General features: G+C 39.6%; 4 protein-coding genes across 4 annotated transcripts; 3 read left to right on the top strand and 1 right to left on the bottom strand.

The window, feature by feature from the left end:
- Nucleotides 1-5,560: 5,560 nt before the first annotated feature.
- LOC117126847 (DNA-binding protein HEXBP-like) lies at nt 5,561-6,187 on the bottom strand. The gene has a single exon (XM_033276004.1). It carries the CDS (start codon nt 6,185-6,187, stop codon nt 5,561-5,563), a length of 627 nt encoding a protein of 208 aa, XP_033131895.1.
- A 2,711-nt stretch (nt 6,188-8,898) lies between these two features.
- Nucleotides 8,899-9,397, top strand: RZFP4 (uncharacterized LOC103850217; the record flags this gene model as incomplete). Its single annotated transcript, NM_001302051.1, is given in 4 exon segments — nt 8,899-8,964; nt 9,059-9,223; nt 9,225-9,287; nt 9,368-9,397. Coding segments are annotated over 4 exon segments (324 nt in total), but the record flags the coding sequence as incomplete, so codon positions are not given.
- A 740-nt stretch (nt 9,398-10,137) lies between these two features.
- On the top strand, nt 10,138-12,059 carry LOC103850216 (ubiquitin-conjugating enzyme E2 4). Its single transcript, XM_009126933.3, has 6 exons — nt 10,138-10,418; nt 10,511-10,590; nt 10,727-10,841; nt 10,937-10,989; nt 11,090-11,218; nt 11,680-12,059. The coding sequence occupies exons 1-6, from the start codon at nt 10,375-10,377 to the stop codon at nt 11,811-11,813; spliced, it is 555 nt and encodes a 184-aa protein (XP_009125181.1). The 5' UTR covers nt 10,138-10,374; the 3' UTR covers nt 11,814-12,059.
- A 215-nt stretch (nt 12,060-12,274) lies between these two features.
- LOC103850215 (probable xyloglucan galactosyltransferase GT20) lies at nt 12,275-15,597 on the top strand. The gene has a single exon (XM_009126932.3). It carries the CDS (start codon nt 13,836-13,838, stop codon nt 15,525-15,527), a length of 1,692 nt encoding a protein of 563 aa, XP_009125180.1. The 5' UTR covers nt 12,275-13,835; the 3' UTR covers nt 15,528-15,597.
- Nucleotides 15,598-18,097: the final 2,500 nt, after the last annotated feature.

Below are 18,097 nucleotides of genomic sequence, written 5' to 3'. Positions count from 1 at the left end.
ACGTACAATTGAGTGAAACTGTTAGAGTTACGTGAAAAATAATGTGATCTCTTCACTCTGCATATGAATTCTTTTTTTCAATCGAATTCACAAATTTTATTTTCTTTTCTTTTAAAACTTTTCTCATTTCTGATTTTTTTTTTGCAATCTGATTATGTTTCTAATTTTTGGTATGATATAAAAACTCTTTAAAAAAGCAATATTTGGCTAAAACGTGTATTGGAAATACAAAAAGTGAATCATTTTGAAATATTTTTTTTCTAAACCATGTACTTTTATGATACTAATAATTTTCGAAAATGCGGATCAAAACCAACACTATATAAAGATATATAATACTACTTCTTTTTCCGAAAGTAAAATTTTCTAGAGATTTCATGCTTATTAATAATATAAAAAATGTTTACAGTTTAATTTATTATTAATTTTTCTATACCCTTTCTAATTACTTTCCACCAATTAAATCTAATCAATCCAAATATTTGTAATTAATGTTTTTAAAAATATATAAAAATACCTTAAAAATATAGAAAATCTACTTTCCAGAGGGAGTATATAATTGATATTAAATTTAAACAATAAAAATTAAACAATCATCCGCGCAGAAACTCTAGTTAATTTATTAAGTGGGCAATTAATATTATGTAAATGAGAGAAGAGACCCATTTCGAAAGTGCACACGATAAACAAGTGTAGCGTAGAAGCAGAGGAGGACGAAAAAGGTTTCTCTCGTGCGAAAAAGGTGAAAATCCTCTCATTTGATTTCGAGATTCTCTGTAACGGCCTTGGCCCGATGAACCTTATCAAATACTTTAACTCAAACCTTTTCGTTCAAAAAGCTCTTATTAAAACTCAAACTGTCTGACATAAAACCGAACTCAACTAAAAACTGAATGTCGAATAAAACTTAAGAAGAAATGGCTGAAAGAAAAGAATCCAAAATGAAAGACTCGAGAAAACACTTGCACCATACGGACATCTACTCCCGCTCCCTCTCGGCCATACCTGTAAAAAGAGGGGTGAGTACACAATACTCAGTGAGGGCAGGTTCTAGGAACCCACGAACTCAGCTCAGGAAGAGCAAACAATCACAAGTCATGAGCTAATAAGATCTATTACACAGAATCCCATACTACCCGACATGAACTAAAGACCCTACAATGCATATCCTTTTCATCTTTTCCTCTTTTCCTCTTTTCCTCTTTTCCTCTTTTCCTCAGTGGGTAGCCCCCCACTAGGCTTCTACCCCATATTCATGTGGATTCGCCACATCTCCTATGGGTGCTTCCATATTCATGTGGATTCGCCACATCTCCTATGGATACCTAGCGTGGACTACTTACCCCACCTACAAACCTTAGACTCTCTATATGATCCCTTATTCGTACTTATTCTTACATCTTTCACTTATCATTCACAACACGTCTCATCATCTTATCATCATTTCTTGACCACCCTACATGCCTATGTTCTTATCACTTCAACATGTACTACCGTCTAAACAAGATCAATCACATAACATATCACACATACACACAAGATCTAGATCTGATTAACAAAGGACTAAGTCCCATTGGTTACTCAACATGAGACAAGTTCACAGCAAGTCCTCACCTTAGCTTTTTGCAGAAGTAGGTCTAGATCTAGGTTTGGGAAACAGTCACTTCTCGAGATCTGGTTAGAGAATTGGATTCACACAAGAGAGAGATGGGTTTAGGATCTGTCATTTCCAATGACTTAGAACTAGAGATCTTAGGTTTACCTTTAGGGTTCAGATCTCAGTTGCTTGCACGAAACTGAATCAAGGAGGCGACGGCTAGGGGCTCGGTCGCGGCGGCTAGGGCTTCGCGGGCGGCTGGCGGCTGGCTTCGCCGGAGGTGGAGCGGCGGCGGCTTGAGGCGGAGGCGGCGGCGGGGTTCTGCTCGGGCAGGGCTTCGCTTGCTGTCTCTCTTGTGGCTGAACCCTAGGGGAACTTCTCCTTTTATAAGCAATGGGAGGGGTTATGTCTAGGGTTTCTTCTTCTTGGGCCTCCTGCACTTGAGTTCCCTTTTGGGCCGGGCCCGGGATGTTACAATTCTCCCCCACTAGAAAAGGATTCGTCCCCGAATTCTGGACCTCCTCCTGGTCCCGCTCCGCGTTTCCAAGGATCTCGGGGTAGTTAGCCCTCAAGTGCGACTCATGTTCCCACACATCCTCGTGGATTCCATCCCTCTCCCATCGTACAAGAACCATCTTTTCCTTTCGTCCCCGGTTATTTACTTCCTTTTCCTCCATAATCTTTATGGGTTTGCTAACCAAGGTCAAGTTACGTTGCGCATCCTTAGGCGGGTGCGGCAAGATCAGCTCAGGCTCTCTTATGACCTTCCGTAGCACGGAGATGTGAAACACGTCATGGAAATCTGATAGTTCCGGCGGTAGTACCAGACGATACGCGACTGCACCGATTCTCTCCTTTATCACGTATGGACCCATGTACCTGGGTCTCAGCTTTTTCAACTTTCGGTTTGGGTCATTCCCTCGAAAAGTTCTCATTTTCAAGTACACCTCATCCCCTACCGCAAACTCTAGTCTCTTCCGGTGTTTGTCGGCGTAACTCTTCTGGCGGTCGTGAGCCGTTTTCAATCTGTCTCTGAGGAGTTCTACTTGCTTGATCGTTTCTCCAACTAGTTCGGGGGTCATATCTCGTTTCTCCCCCACTTCGGTCCAACATAAGGGGGTCCTACAGGGTCGCCCATACAATGCTTCGTACGGGGACATTTCGATGCTCGCATGGTAGCTGTTGTTATAAGAGAACTCCACCAACGGTAGATATTCGCTCCATTTACCCCCCCATTCCAAAACACTCGCCCTCAACATATCCTCGAGTGTCTGGATGGTCCTCTCGGATTGTCCATCCGTCTGTGGATGATACGCGGTGCTAAGGCGAACCTTGGTTCCCAATGCTCTTTGAAATGCCTGCCAGAAAGTTGAAGTAAACTTCGGATCCCGGTCAGATACTATGCTCACCGGTACCCCATGTAACTTCACTATGACGTTCAGATACTCGCGTGCTAAGTCCTCCGTCTTATCGGTGGTTCGTATAGGTAGAAAATGAGCCGTCTTTGTCAGGCGGTCTACTATCACCCATATAGCGTCCTTGTTTTTCGTGGTCCGCGGTAGCCCTGTGACGAAATCCATTGTCACCATATCCCATTTCCATTGTGGTAAGGGTAACTCCTGCAACAGTCCGCCTGGAACTCCGCGCTCCGCCTTAACCAGCTGACAGGTCTGACACCGGGCTATCCACAAAGCGACATCTCTCTTCATTCCTTCCCAGTGGTAGTACCGCTTCAGATCTTGGTACATTTTTGTCCGTCCCGGGTGAATTGCGAATCGTGATTGATGAGCTTGTGCCAGTAGTTCGTCCCTCAAGTTCCCTCCCTGTGGTACGCACACTCGGCCTTTAAACAGGATGGTACCATTCCCAGCCGTACGGTACCCGCTCACCTCCTTGTCGACCATCTTTTGGAGTGTGGAGTCCGTTTCCTGGGCCTTACTGATTCGACTCAGCAGGTCGGCTTGTTCCACAACCTCTAACCCGGCGCCCTCTTCGTTCACGGTCGTCGCACAGAGGTGCAGTTTTGATAAGGCTGTGGCAAGTTCCTGAGTTTCCCTTGCTCCGGAGATGTCTGATTTCCTTCGGCTTAAGGCATCTGCCACCAGGTTTGCCTTCCCGGGGTGATAATCGATGACCAGATCGTAATCTGCTAGTAGTTCCATCCACCTGCGCTGCCGTAGGTTCAGATCTCCTTGAGTGAACACATATTTCAAACTCTGGTGGTCCGTGAAAATTTGTACCTTCTCCCCATATAAGTACGATCTCCAGATTTTTAATGCGAATACCACTGCCGCTAGCTCTAAATCATGTGTCGGGTAATTAGACTCATGTTTCCGCAGTTGTCTGGACGCGTAGGCGATCACTTTTCCTTCCTGCATGAGTACGCACCCCACTCCGATCCCGGAGGCGTCGGTGTAGACCACAAATGGCACCCCTGGTCTAGGTAGGACCAGTACTGGGGCTCTAGTCAGCATGTCCTTTAGTTGTTTGAATCCCTCCTCGCACGCCTCTGTCCATTCGAACCTAACCTCCTTGCCCGTAAGGCGGGTGAGTGGCCTGGCTATTGTGGCGAACCCTAAAACATACTTGCGGTAGTATCCCGCCAACCCGAGGAAACTTCGTACTTCTGTTGCGTTACTTGGTGTTGGCCATTTCGTGATCGCGGTGATCTTCTCGGGGTCCACCGCTATCCCTGCTTCGGAGATCACATGACCCAGAAACCCAATCTTACGTTGCCAGAAACTACACTTGCTAAGCTTAGCATATAACCCATGCTCCCTTAACTTGTCCAGTACGATACCCAAATGGCGTCTGTGGTCCTCCCGGCTCTTGGAGTAAATTAAGATATCGTCGATGAAGACAATCACACACTGGTCCAGATAATCTCTGAAAATATCATTCATTAGCCCCATGAATGCTGCCGGCGCGTTCGTCAGTCCAAAGGGCATTACTACGAATTCGTAGTGTCCGTACCGGGTACGAAAAGCTGTCTTCCTAATATCTTCTTCGTGAATAGGGATTTGGTGATAACCTGAAGCAAGGTCTATCTTCGAGAACCAAGTGGCTCCCTCCAGCTGGTCCATAAGTTCGTCTATACGGGGTAGGGGATACTTATTTTTAACGGTAACTTTGTTCAATCCCCGGTAGTCGATGCACAGTCGGAGGCTCCCATCCTTCTTCTTTACAAAGAGTACCGGCGCCCCCCAAGGCGAGCTACTCGGACGTATGAATCCCTTTTCCACTAGTTCTTCCAGTTGTTTCTTCAGTTCAGCCATCTCTGCAGGCGCCAAACGGTAGGGGGCCCTGGAAACCGGTGCGGTTCCGGGTTCTAGCTCAATCGTAAAAGCGTTATTTCGTTGAGGTGGGGGTCCGCGTAGTGGTTTGAACACATCGGCATACTCTGCTGCTACAGGGATACTCCCCAGATCTGGCGCTTCGGTCTCACCCACCATTTCAATAGTGGCTAAAAAGGCTTCTCCTCCTTTCCGGATTGCTTCTTCAGCATGGGCCATCGACACCACAGTTATTCCGGTCCTAGTTCTCATTCCTCTGTACACGATTTGCCTCCCATCAAGCGGAATCCTAACGCATGCCTTGGCACACTCAACCACTGCTCTGTGTTGTGCTAGCCAATCCATTCCCAAGATCACCTCGTAACGCCCCAGTTCTAACTCCAGCAGGTCTCCGGGTAAGTTCACACCTGCGAGGATCACCGGTACTTCTTCATATCTACCCCTCGTGGCCATTTTCTCTGTTCCTGCCGTCTCGACTCCCGTCACCATGGTGTTGAAGTTCCCCTTAAAGTCCCACTCACGCGTAAGTCTAGGGCTTACAAAACTGTGAGTTGCCCCGGTGTCGAAGAGAGTGAACGCTGTCACTCCTCCGACCGCGACAGACCCTACACAACACTAACGCTAAGCTACACGACTACTACAGTTCTTTTCATATAACATAATCGTATTGTTAAATCAAACGTACCCGCGATCGGTTCGGCTCCTTCGCGACCCTCGACGGCGTACGCTCTTGCCCCGCGGCTTGCCCCCTCTGCTGTTGGGGTTGTGCCCCTTCCGCGTTTCCTCTTTGGAGTGTTGGGCACTCCCACGCCAGATGTCCCTCCTGGCCGCAGCGGTAACAGCGCCTGCGTTGGCCTTGTCTATCCTTCGGGCAATCCCTCGCTATATGTCCGCGCTCGCCGCAGGTGAAGCATGCTCCCATCCTGCACTCCCCTGCATGGAATCGTCCACACCTTTCACATGCGGGCCTTAACGGAGCAGGCTCAGCCGCGGGTTGTGCATCCCGGGGCCGTTTGGTACCCCGGTTCTGGGAGTTCTGGTTCTGTTTTCGCTCTTCCTCGAGCCCTGATTCTTGTTCTGCGGCTTTCTCAATCAGCTCATGGACATCACGATAGTCCCTCACGTTGCAGCTATTCCTCAGTTCCACTCTCATACCTTTGAGGAAACGGCGGATTAAGTCGTGATCACTCAGGTAGTGACCCGCAAATCTCCGAAGTCGGTTGAACTCGTCCCCGTAGTCTCGTACATTCCTCGACCCTTGACGGATGTCCTGAAACTTGCTTTCCATCGCGTCCATGGCTTCTAAGGGAAAGTACTTCCCATTGAATGCCTCCAGGAAATCATCCCAGGTCAGTCGTATCCCGTGTGACCTTTCGACCACTTCGTCCCACCACACTAGTGCGTCGTCTTTAAGGTAGTGAGCAGCCAGGTCCCTACGGAACTCCGGTGGGCACCTTGCAGAAGCGAAGTTCCTCTCGAGTTGACGTCTCCAATTATCCGCACAATCGCGTCGGCCTTTCCATTGAAAAACTCCGTCTGCATACTCTTCATGTGTCTCAGCATGTCCCAGTAGTTGGGTCCGGGGGCGTGCACCACCGCAGGCGCTGCCGGGGGTGGAGGCGGTGGTGGCGGATTCTGGGCCGCCCTAGGTGGTATGGGGTTGTCCCCCGCATCTGCGGCGGCTTCACCATTGGGCAGATGACCCCCATAGGCGTCGCGGTATCTTTGCAGTTCTGCCAGGAGCGCTGCATTCGCCACGTTCGGCATTTCCACTGGGTTCTCATTCTCAGGCGCGCCCCCTCTTCGGCTTTCTGCCTCGCTGGAGGCTTGAGACGCGGACCTGGTGACCCGTCGTGTCGCTCTCAGGTTGGCCGCAGCTGGCCTTGCAACTCTGGCATTCTTGGGAGGCATCCTGTGGACAAGTGAAGGAGTATTAGCCACGGTTCTACTCAAATTCTATTGTCCACCGAGTGAGCTAGGAGTTCCGTCCGAGTGGTGCATTTTTTTTTTTTTTTTTTTTTTTTTTTGAAACCCTTTTTGAAATACTTAAAAAGACGTTCGGAAGAAGTTCTTTTGAAACCCGGGTTTTCCTACTTCTACCCGACCCTTCCCTACCCACCCGGGACAGCACCGGGTGGGTTTAACCTGGCTCTGATACCAATTGTAACGGCCTTGGCCCGATGAACCTTATCAAATACTTTAACTCAAACCTTTTCGTTCAAAAAGCTCTTATTAAAACTCAAACTGTCTGACATAAAACCGAACTCAACTAAAAACTGAATGTCGAATAAAACTTAAGAAGAAATGGCTGAAAGAAAAGAATCCAAAATGAAAGACTCGAGAAAACACTTGCACCATACGGACATCTACTCCCGCTCCCTCTCGGCCATACCTGTAAAAAGAGGGGTGAGTACACAATACTCAGTGAGGGCAGGTTCTAGGAACCCACGAACTCAGCTCAGGAAGAGCAAACAATCACAAGTCATGAGCTAATAAGATCTATTACACAGAATCCCATACTACCCGACATGAACTAAAGACCCTACAATGCATATCCTTTTCATCTTTTCCTCTTTTCCTCTTTTCCTCTTTTCCTCTTTTCCTCAGTGGGTAGCCCCCCACTAGGCTTCTACCCCATATTCATGTGGATTCGCCACATCTCCTATGGGTGCTTCCATATTCATGTGGATTCGCCACATCTCCTATGGATACCTAGCGTGGACTACTTACCCCACCTACAAACCTTAGACTCTCTATATGATCCCTTATTCGTACTTATTCTTACATCTTTCACTTATCATTCACAACACGTCTCATCATCTTATCATCATTTCTTGACCACCCTACATGCCTATGTTCTTATCACTTCAACATGTACTACCGTCTAAACAAGATCAATCACATAACATATCACACATACACACAAGATCTAGATCTGATTAACAAAGGACTAAGTCCCATTGGTTACTCAACATGAGACAAGTTCACAGCAAGTCCTCACCTTAGCTTTTTGCAGAAGTAGGTCTAGATCTAGGTTTGGGAAACAGTCACTTCTCGAGATCTGGTTAGAGAATTGGATTCACACAAGAGAGAGATGGGTTTAGGATCTGTCATTTCCAATGACTTAGAACTAGAGATCTTAGGTTTACCTTTAGGGTTCAGATCTCAGTTGCTTGCACGAAACTGAATCAAGGAGGCGACGGCTAGGGGCTCGGTCGCGGCGGCTAGGGCTTCGCGGGCGGCTGGCGGCTGGCTTCGCCGGAGGTGGAGCGGCGGCGGCTTGAGGCGGAGGCGGCGGCGGGGTTCTGCTCGGGCAGGGCTTCGCTTGCTGTCTCTCTTGTGGCTGAACCCTAGGGGAACTTCTCCTTTTATAAGCAATGGGAGGGGTTATGTCTAGGGTTTCTTCTTCTTGGGCCTCCTGCACTTGAGTTCCCTTTTGGGCCGGGCCCGGGATGTTACATTCTCGACTCCGAAGACGATCGGTTCCTTTTGATCTTCCTTTGTAGTGATCGTTTGTTTGTTTGTTTGAGGTTTATCTCCCTCTCTGGCCTTGATTTCATGTGAAATTCTCTTATAGGTTTCGACTGTTTAGATCCGTTTCCGTCTTGTCTACTGATGCTTAGATTCTGATGGTTTTGATAAGGTTTTGGTTTTTAGGGGTTTTACGGATCTTAGGGATTGTGAAACGTTCGTTGTACCTTTGAAGCTCTCAGTGAAGCTCTTTGCTTTCTTTCTGTCTGTGTTTCTGGTTGAGCTGAATTGCTACTGGCTTTGCGTTTTAGTATAAAACTCACTCACTCTAATTGAAAATGTTTTTTTGCTACTTGCTGGCTGAAACTGATATTGAAAACGACAAAGCTTGTTACTTTTTTGTTGCAGATGCTAATGGAAATCAGAATGTAATTTTTTCTTTTATTTATTGACACTCCTTTGTAGGTTAGCATATGATGAAGACTGTTCGGTTTTCTGAATTGTGATAAAGACAACAAAAAAAGAAGAAGAAGAGACATGGGAGGTTGCTGTTGTTGTTCTTCACGAAGAGCTGTTCTTGATAATGGACCTCCCTACTATTACGTTAGTCTCATCATATGGGAAATGATTTCCTTATCACTAGATATAATTGTTTTACTAAATAATAAGTTTTTATTTTTTGTCTTTGTCTCTGCAGTATCCGAGAGCAACAGAAGAGCGTGTTCCTTTATCTTCCGCTCAAACACTCTCCTCTGGTGTTGTCGTGGTAGACACAAACTTAGAGACTTCATCTCCCGATGCTTATATACCACCACCACTGCCTACTCCTTTCCATGTGGCCATTGGTGTTCCTCAGCCACCATTTTCACCTGGCTTGCATTCTAGAATGGATGGAGAGAAGTGAAACTTGCCCCGTCTGCAACAAGGTACGTTTTGCGCTGCTGCCCCCGACATACTCGTTTTACTTCCCGGGATGTGTCTTAGTGAGGATCCGTTTGTTTTGCAGGAAATGGTGTTCGACTCTCCCCTCGACTAGCAACCTGCAAGTACCATCATAGCTTACAAGACCGTTTTGGCTCTGTATCTGAACAAAGAAAAGATAGATGGTAAGAGAATACACTAGAGTAACGTTCTTGATTCACAAGTCGCATATTCACATCAGTGGTTATATACATAGATGCTTGTACAGACATTTTAAGTCTTCTACAGAAAAAGAATATTAAGATAAGAATTTAGGGGTTTGATTATGCCTTAAGATCCGCTTCTGTGAATAACAACAAAAAAACGAAGCTCTTGTATTGTGATTTTGTTCATCCTTGTTTTTCTTAGAGGTTCTTTTAGGCGCTATGGTTCCAATTTGGGTTTGATTTTTTTTTTCTTGGGTTAAAAAAAAAAAAAATCGAGCTCTGATATTGAGTTTTATTATGGATTGGGGTTTATTTTAGTGTTTATTTGCTTTTTCTTTTTTTAATTGTTACGTGAGGATGTAATAATAGGATAAAATGTTTAAAAGTGGGTATGTATTTTTAATATTATCTTACTTAACATCCCGAAAACATGTAGAATTTGATTGTCTGAATTTGTTTATTGGGATGCTAAGTTAAGTTAACGAGACAAAACAAAATTCACTTAAATTACTCAATAGACAGTAGCTAACATATTTTGTTGACACGTACGTACATGTCTTAAAGGCGTGGTTCGATTCTGTAATGAATACTATTTATTGAATATGTAAACTTGAGCTGAAACATTAATGAAATATTGTACTTTTACTTTAGCAGAGTAAATTTTGAAAAGCAAAAAAAAAAAAAAAACTGAAACTGAATCACAACATTTCACTGAAGAGAAGAAGGGTTCGATCGACCGATCTATATAAAGGAAGGATAGGGTCTTCGTTTCACTTCATCATCGGGCGTTCGTGAAAGAAAAATATACTAAAAAATTAAAAAAATCATTTCCATCATCTCAACTCGAATCCGGAAGAAGAAAGACACCCAGAAGAAGAGAAAAGAGATGTCTTCGCCAAGCAAACGCAGAGAAATGGATATGATGAAGCTGTAACTTTCACTCCTTTTTTATTTTGATTGTGAGTTTCTTCAGAAAAAAAAAAGAGAGTTAATTTTGATTTTGATATTGATATTGTTTGAAGGATGATGAGCGATTATAAAGTAGAGACGATCAACGATGGCATGCAGGAGTTCTTTGTTGAATTCAACGGTCCCAAAGACAGTAATATTTTCATCCTCTTTTATAATTATTTATTTCTGTATCTTTGATTCCTCTTTTTAATCAATCACTGGTGCTTCTGCTGGAAATTTTTGCCAAACTAGTGTCACTGTTCTGATCTGTTGGTGTGTGTTGATAGGTCTGTATGAAGGAGGAGTGTGGAAGATAAGGGTTGAGCTTCCAGATGCTTATCCTTACAAATCCCCTTCTGTTGGTTTCATCACCAAGATTTATCATCCTAACGTTGATGAACTGTCAGTTTCATTTTTATAATTATCTTTTATTACTATTGGACACTGCCTCATCTTGAGAGAATCTTCTACATGTTTTTTTTTTTTTGCTGGTGCAGGTCCGGTTCTGTTTGTTTAGATGTGATCAACCAGACTTGGAGTCCTATGTTTGGTCAGTGCCAAATTTAAATGATCCAATTGTTGTTGTTTTGAAGATTTGGTTTTAACTTTGTATGCTTTGGATTTGTTTTCTTTCTTTTTTTAATCTTCAGACCTTGTGAATGTGTTTGAGACATTTCTTCCTCAGCTTCTTTTGTATCCAAACCCATCTGATCCTTTGAATGGAGAAGCTGCTGCTTTGATGATGCGTGACCGCCCTACTTATGAACTACGAGTTAAAGGTAACTCCAATCTGTTCTAGGCGATAAGTTTAAATTCTAAAAAAAAAACTGTTAGTTTCTTGAAGGTTTTTTATTTTCTTTGATGTGACATCAAATATTTATTATCTTGAACTTGTTTGAGAAAACCATTCTTTAAACCTGTTGAATCATTTGTGTTTCTTTATTCCAGTCGATTACAACTTTTTCTTTGGTTACCTGAGAACTGAATTTTAGCAAGTCTCGTAGCTTATATAACGATTTGCAAGTTGATTATACACTATGCAATCCGTCTATGATGAGGATATAGTTTCTGATCATACTAAAGTTCAGAATCATTTTGGTCTACTTAACTAAAGAGGTGAATAACAATATGGTTGTTCAGAGACTTAACCATACGTTTAGGCATTTGCATGGTTACAATATTTTAAGGAAGCTTTGAAAGTTCATTTTGCTTGTGATGTTTGGCTTTTGTTCGGTTTCAGAATACTGTGACAAGTATGCAAAACCAGGGGAAGGTTCAGAAGATAAGTCTAGCGATGAAGAACTAAGTGAAGAGGAATATTGTTCTGATGACAATGAAGATGATGATGCAATTGCAGGCCAACCAGATCCTTAGACCTAGATTTGGCAGATCACTTGTTTTATGTATATGATGTTCTATCGTCAATCTTATTTATCCTTATAAGTTAACCGAACCGTGAAATCTGCTCTTTCTAGTTTCTTCCTTTATGTTTGTTCCACCTGCCCTGTTTAAATGTACCGGTTCCGGACGTTTGTGTGTACATTATTAGACCGAACCGAATTGTCAATCTTTCCGATATCTAATAAACAGCTCACTCATACCGGTTTAGAACGTTTATTATTCAATAATCTTATTCTCACCGTTGACCTTTTCAAAGATTTGAGCTTACATTCAAGAAATTACGGTAGCAACTAGGCGGATTATCTGAAATCTAAGTTAAAATTTAATTTTTTATTAATAGATTTTATATATATTTTATATTCATATGAAATATTTTAATTTTTAGATTTTAATTATAATTTTTTTATGTATTATCAAAATTAGATATACAAAACAAAATAGACAAATTTGTGAATTTATGCTAACAGTGTTACTTAATTTAACCGATTAGGCTAATTTATATTAAGTTTTTAAAAATGTTAATTAATTTAGAACATTTATGTCGTATAAGCCATATTTTAAAAAGATTGATCTGGATATCATAATAATGAGTTTCAACACTTTTACTCTCTTTTGGTGATATTTTACCCTCAAAAAGAAAATCAAAGGTTTTATGCAGACAATCATAACTATAATTTATAGATGTTAACGATGTGATAAAAATTGTGCTAGAACTTAGATTTAATTAGTAAGATATCCAGCTTCCGCTGCGAGTCTAGTGAAATGTCTAATCCTATAATTCCAACTCTCATATGAGTATCGATATATACTACTTTTAAACAAGCATTAACATTCATATAGATTTATTCACTAAGTTATTTAAACGGAATTTTATATGCGTTTAACAACCTAGCTCAAAAGGATTAGTTTCATATTAAATTTGTTAAAATTAAATAAATTTATGGTCAAACGATAAACAAATCTATCAAATCCATATTAAATATGTCAAATTAAGTAAATTTGTGGTCAATGGATAATAAATCAGTCAAAATCCAAATAAATCTGTCAAAATACGTAAATTAGTGGTCAAGAAAACAAATCTACCAAATCTTATATAAATCTGTCAAAAAGTAAGTAAATCTGTGGCGAGAGAAACTAAATCTAGTTAAGGCTATAAAATTTTATAAATCTGTGACCAAACATGAGAAATTTATCAAAACAAATCTGTAGAAATCAGATTAAATCTATGGAATTTAAGATAAGTTTGTAGTCAAAGAAAAATATTTGTGTCTATATAAAAGGTGGACAAAATAAGTATGTGAATAATAACATTTTCGTAATTATTATTTTTGATAACAAAAGACTTAGGAATAGAAAATGAAAGTTAAACTAGTAATTAAAATAAAATTAGAGTAATTATAATAATAAATTGATGAATTAGCGTTAAACTAACTTTTTCCCATTCATTGATTGTCAACTGATGTAGATTAGAAGTCCAAAAAAAAAACTTAAAAAGCCTTTAAGATCATCAAGTGAGATTTGGTTCGAGATAGGCCGATAAAACCATTTTTCAAATGAGTGCGTTGATGTTCAACATCGAAAATTAACCAACTTTAATATATAAGAGATCCACTCATCAATAATAATTTTTAAGTTGGAAATGTTAAAAACTTAGCAAAAAAAGAAGTGAAAAGGATATACAAAATAACTTTAAAGTAATAAAGATTGGATAGTTTAAATCTTGCGTCTTTCAAAATCTAATTAATTAAAGTTAAATCAACTATTGTTTATCTACATAACTTTATATGCTAAGTTTGGGTGATATATTTAAAACTAATTATGCAAGATTAAGTACCCCACTTCCAGCTTACAAAAAAAAAAAAAGATTACCCCACACCTCGTTTGTGTATTGTGTAGATTACACGTTATATAAAGATAGCGTGCATAAACCAAACTCGATAAGAAAACACAGAAATTAATAACAAATCCAAACAGAAAGTGACTAGAGTTAGAAAAATGGTAGTATCATTCTCAAAGAGAAAGTCAAAATCCTCAAAGAAGACAGAAGAACCTCGTATCTTCTTCTGTAACAATCTTTGTTCTATCTTTTTCAGATCCCTTTTCTATCTAACATTTCTCACAATTTTCTTCTTCTTTCTTATATATCTGTGGTTATCTTTTACCACCTTAATCTCCGACAACGTCCTCCATATCTGTGTGTTGTCTCGGAAACTCAACGATCCTTACTGTCTCACGGCTGATTCTAAACCCGTTTTTCAGATGTCGACCAATCTTACTACTAAAAGTGATGTTCTCAGTAAAGATGAGGAAATTGGCTATGAAGTTTCCGGTGATGATACCAAGCGTTATGGTGTGAATGTTATTTCCGGTGAAGATCATAAAACCAAGAAGGAATCAGTGGAAGAACAAGATAATTACATCAAACCTAAGAATGAAGAAGAGGGATACGCGTTAAGGGCAGTGACAAAGTATCTCAAGGTACAAAGATCATGGATATCGACTAGAAATAAAATCGAAAAATCAAGATCATGTGAAGGAAAAGGAGTTTATGTTTATGAAATACCGTCTAAATTCAACAGAGATTTGTTGGTTGATTGCATCGATATGGTCCCTTGGACTAACATGTGTAAGTTTTTCAAGAATGATGGTTTTGGAGAAGCAATAGAGAATCTTGGTCAAGGTTGGTTTAGGACACATCAATATGCTCTTGAACCGATATTACACTCTAGGGTTTTAAAGCATCCTTGTAGGGTTTACAAAGAAAGCCAAGCTAAGCTTTTTTATGTCCCTTTTTATGGCGGTTTTGATGTGTTGAGATGGCATTTCAAGAATGTTTCTAATGATGTGAAAGACCGGTTGGGGATTGAAGTTTTGAAATGGCTTGGATCGAAGGAATCTTGGAAGAGAAACGCCGGCAAAGATCATGTCTTCGTCCTCGGAAAGATTTCTTGGGATTTTAGAAGAAATAAGGACTCTTGGGGCTCAAGTTTCCTTGACTTACAAGATATGCAAAACCCTACAAGGCTTCTCATTGAGAGACATCCATGGGAAGTCAACGACATCGCAATCCCACATCCGACCTATTTCCACCCTAAAACGGACTATGATATCACCAGCTGGCAGGACAAAATGACTAGCAAACCTCGCCGTAATCTAATTAGCTTCGCCGGAGGTGCAAGACCCGGCGACCCCAGTAGCATCCGCTCAACGTTAATCGATCAATGCACATTGTTTTCCGACCAATGCCGGTTATTAAACTGTTCTGATGGAAGTTGTGATAAGCCTGAGAATGTCATTAATCTTTTTCAAGACTCTGAGTTCTGTCTACAACCGCGAGGAGATAGTCCAACGAGGAAATCCGTTTTCGATTCACTAATCTCCGGTTGCATCCCAGTGATCTTTGATCCGTACACTGCATATTATCAGTATGCGTGGCATCTTCCGGAAGATCATAAGAGATACTCTGTGTATATAAACCAAGAAGATGTGAAGGAAAAGAGAGTAAATGTAGTTGAGAAACTGATGACAAAGACTCCTAGGCAAAGAGAGGATATGAGAAGTTACATTGTTCATCATCTTTTGCCTGGTTTGGTCTATGGAGACTCAAATGCTAAATTTGATAGGTTTCGAGATGCTTTTGATATTACTTTTGATAATTTAATTGAGAAAATCAACAAGTTGGTATAGATTTTTGTAATATATGCTCTCAGCAACACCATGTGATTACAATTCTTATATGTTTATTGATATTTGATAACGATCACATTGCAATTAGTTTTTTTTTTTTTTGAAAAAGAACAAATTATTATTGCAATTAGTATATGTTGTTTACTACAACTGCTTGAATATCATATATGTTTTGTTAACAGATTTCACTGACTTGATACAATTTTATCCTCATGTATTCAGAGCATCTCCAAAAGAAACTATATAACTCTAAATATAGAGTTTTTTGCTCTCCAAAAAGAAACTTCAAAACTTCAAATTTGAAGTTTTGAAGAGTGAAACTCCAAATATAGAGTTTCACTTTTCAAAACTTCAAATTTGAAGTTTCATCTTTTTATTTGCATTTTGGTCCTTACAATTATACATCATATTTATAATTCTTAAATATTTTTTTGTTTATTGTTTTAATCCTTAAAACTTTTATATCTCATAAATATTTCAAATTTGTTTTATAAATTTAAGTTTTACACATGAAATTAAATAAAAAGATTTTGAAACAAGATTTATAATATTTTAAAACTAGAATTAAACAACAAGAATATTATTAAAAAAACATGATAAAAACTTATTAAAAAGACACATGAAGACATAATTATTACTCAAATTTAAATATTATAACAACACTAATAGTATGGTAAATTTGCTCCGGAACCTCCCAAATCTCCAAAATATTGTCTAAACAAATTTTGTGTAACCGAAGATGATTGTTGTTGTTGCTTTTGTCGCATTTTTCGTATGATTCTTTCTTGTTCAGATCGAATGTATTCACGAATATTAACATCATCGATAGAAGCTAAGTGTTTTAGCAATATTTTATTTTCCTATTTTACTTCTTTAAAAGCTAACTTTTTTGCTTCATTTTGCAGTCGTAATTCAATCATCTCATGACCTTTTTTCCTGCTTGTTGTACTTTCGTTTAAAAGATCAAGGATTTTTTCGTTTGATGATATCAAACTATCAACAGCCTTATTATGAGGATATTCGATTTCAAAAAAATTTGGCTCGTAATCTACAACTAAAAAATAAAGAGAATCATTTCTTACTTCGAAATGCACTAGTTGATCATATATGGGAGCATTATAGAAATAATTTTATGGAATAATGTAGTATTTGCTTGCAGTTTAATATTTAATTATGTACTTTTATTTATAATTTTATATTTTAGTGTAAGATTTTTTTAATTAATATTTCTGTAATATTTATATATGTGTACTAGTTATTTATAGAAATTTTATGAATTTATATCAACTATGACAAATATAAGGACCATAGTGTAAAATATAAATAATTTTGAAGTTAGGTTTAAAGTTTTACTTTTGGAGAAGAACACATTAAAACTTCAAATATAGAGTTTTAGAAACTTCAAAATAGAGTTTCTTTTTGGAGATGCTCTCACTTGTGCAACCCGTTAATATGTGTAATGCTTTGTAGATCGGCCTTGTACCAACTTCAGGGTTTTCTCAAACAATTTAGAAGTTCTGTTCAAATTTGTACTAAAGGTGTTTGTGTGTATTTTTAAAATTATAGACTCCAATTAACTGTGTTAAAAAAAAACTCCAACTAACTTTTAACTTTCTGATAATATGCTTTAGTTTCACAACATTCTAAAAATAAATACCCCCTTCGTCAACTTATTTTATAGTTTTCTCAAAAAAAAAAACTTAGTTTATAGTTTTTGGGTCAACAATTTTATCATAGACAGTAAAGTAACACTAACACATGAACGTCAGTTTATCTACTGAAATGAATAGATGTACATACATTTATAACTTCTTAGAATAAGCAAACTAATAAATTATTTACAGAGTAGTATCTTATCTTATACAATAAAGGAGAGTTGTCTCTCTCCTCCTTCCTCCACGTCCTCACTATGCATAGGGCATTTTAAGCCACGTGTCCCACCTAAAAGCACAACTTCAACGAGTGAAAAAATCGATTCGCAAATGGGTTACTTTCTTGACTCAAAAACGTTGGGCTATTACAGTTAATTGGGCCTAAAATGATTTCTTTTCAAAGCCTCTTGAATGGATCACCAAATGTTAGCTGCTTGAATCCCGAAGACAGTCGTTGTCGTGACTCATAAAACTGACAACGCAAATGGGAGAAGAGGAGAAACCCACAAATCTGAGCCCTTTATTGCTAAGAAAGAAGTGAAATTTCCATTGGATAATAAAAAAGAGAAGCAAGATCAACGAGACTACCAAAAGTCTCACCTTCAAAAATGGTGTGGAGTTATGACTTCGTTCATCTTGCTTCGTGATCCTCAGATGAACCAAAAGGAGAAAAGAAAACGAAATTATCTTTCTCCCTCTGTAGCCGTCAAATGTGAAAGCTTCAAGCTTTGTGTTTTGCTCTCCAAGCAAAATTGAGCAAAGGCTGACCTTGCAAAGGTCTCCACTTTATGCTTTGATTATTGTCTTTTTTTATTTTTGTTTTTTATATGTTTTCCTTAATCTACCTGGATTTTCAGTTACACCCCTATGTTTATATTATTCTGTAACACCATGAAAAACATAATTGGTTTTTGTATC

Source organism: Brassica rapa, chromosome A07, assembly GCF_000309985.2.
Source record: "Brassica rapa cultivar Chiifu-401-42 chromosome A07, CAAS_Brap_v3.01, whole genome shotgun sequence".
NCBI classification, from domain to species: domain Eukaryota; kingdom Viridiplantae; phylum Streptophyta; class Magnoliopsida; order Brassicales; family Brassicaceae; genus Brassica; species Brassica rapa.
Note: the sequence above shows the minus strand (reverse complement) of the source record. Positions and strands in the feature narration are given on the sequence as shown.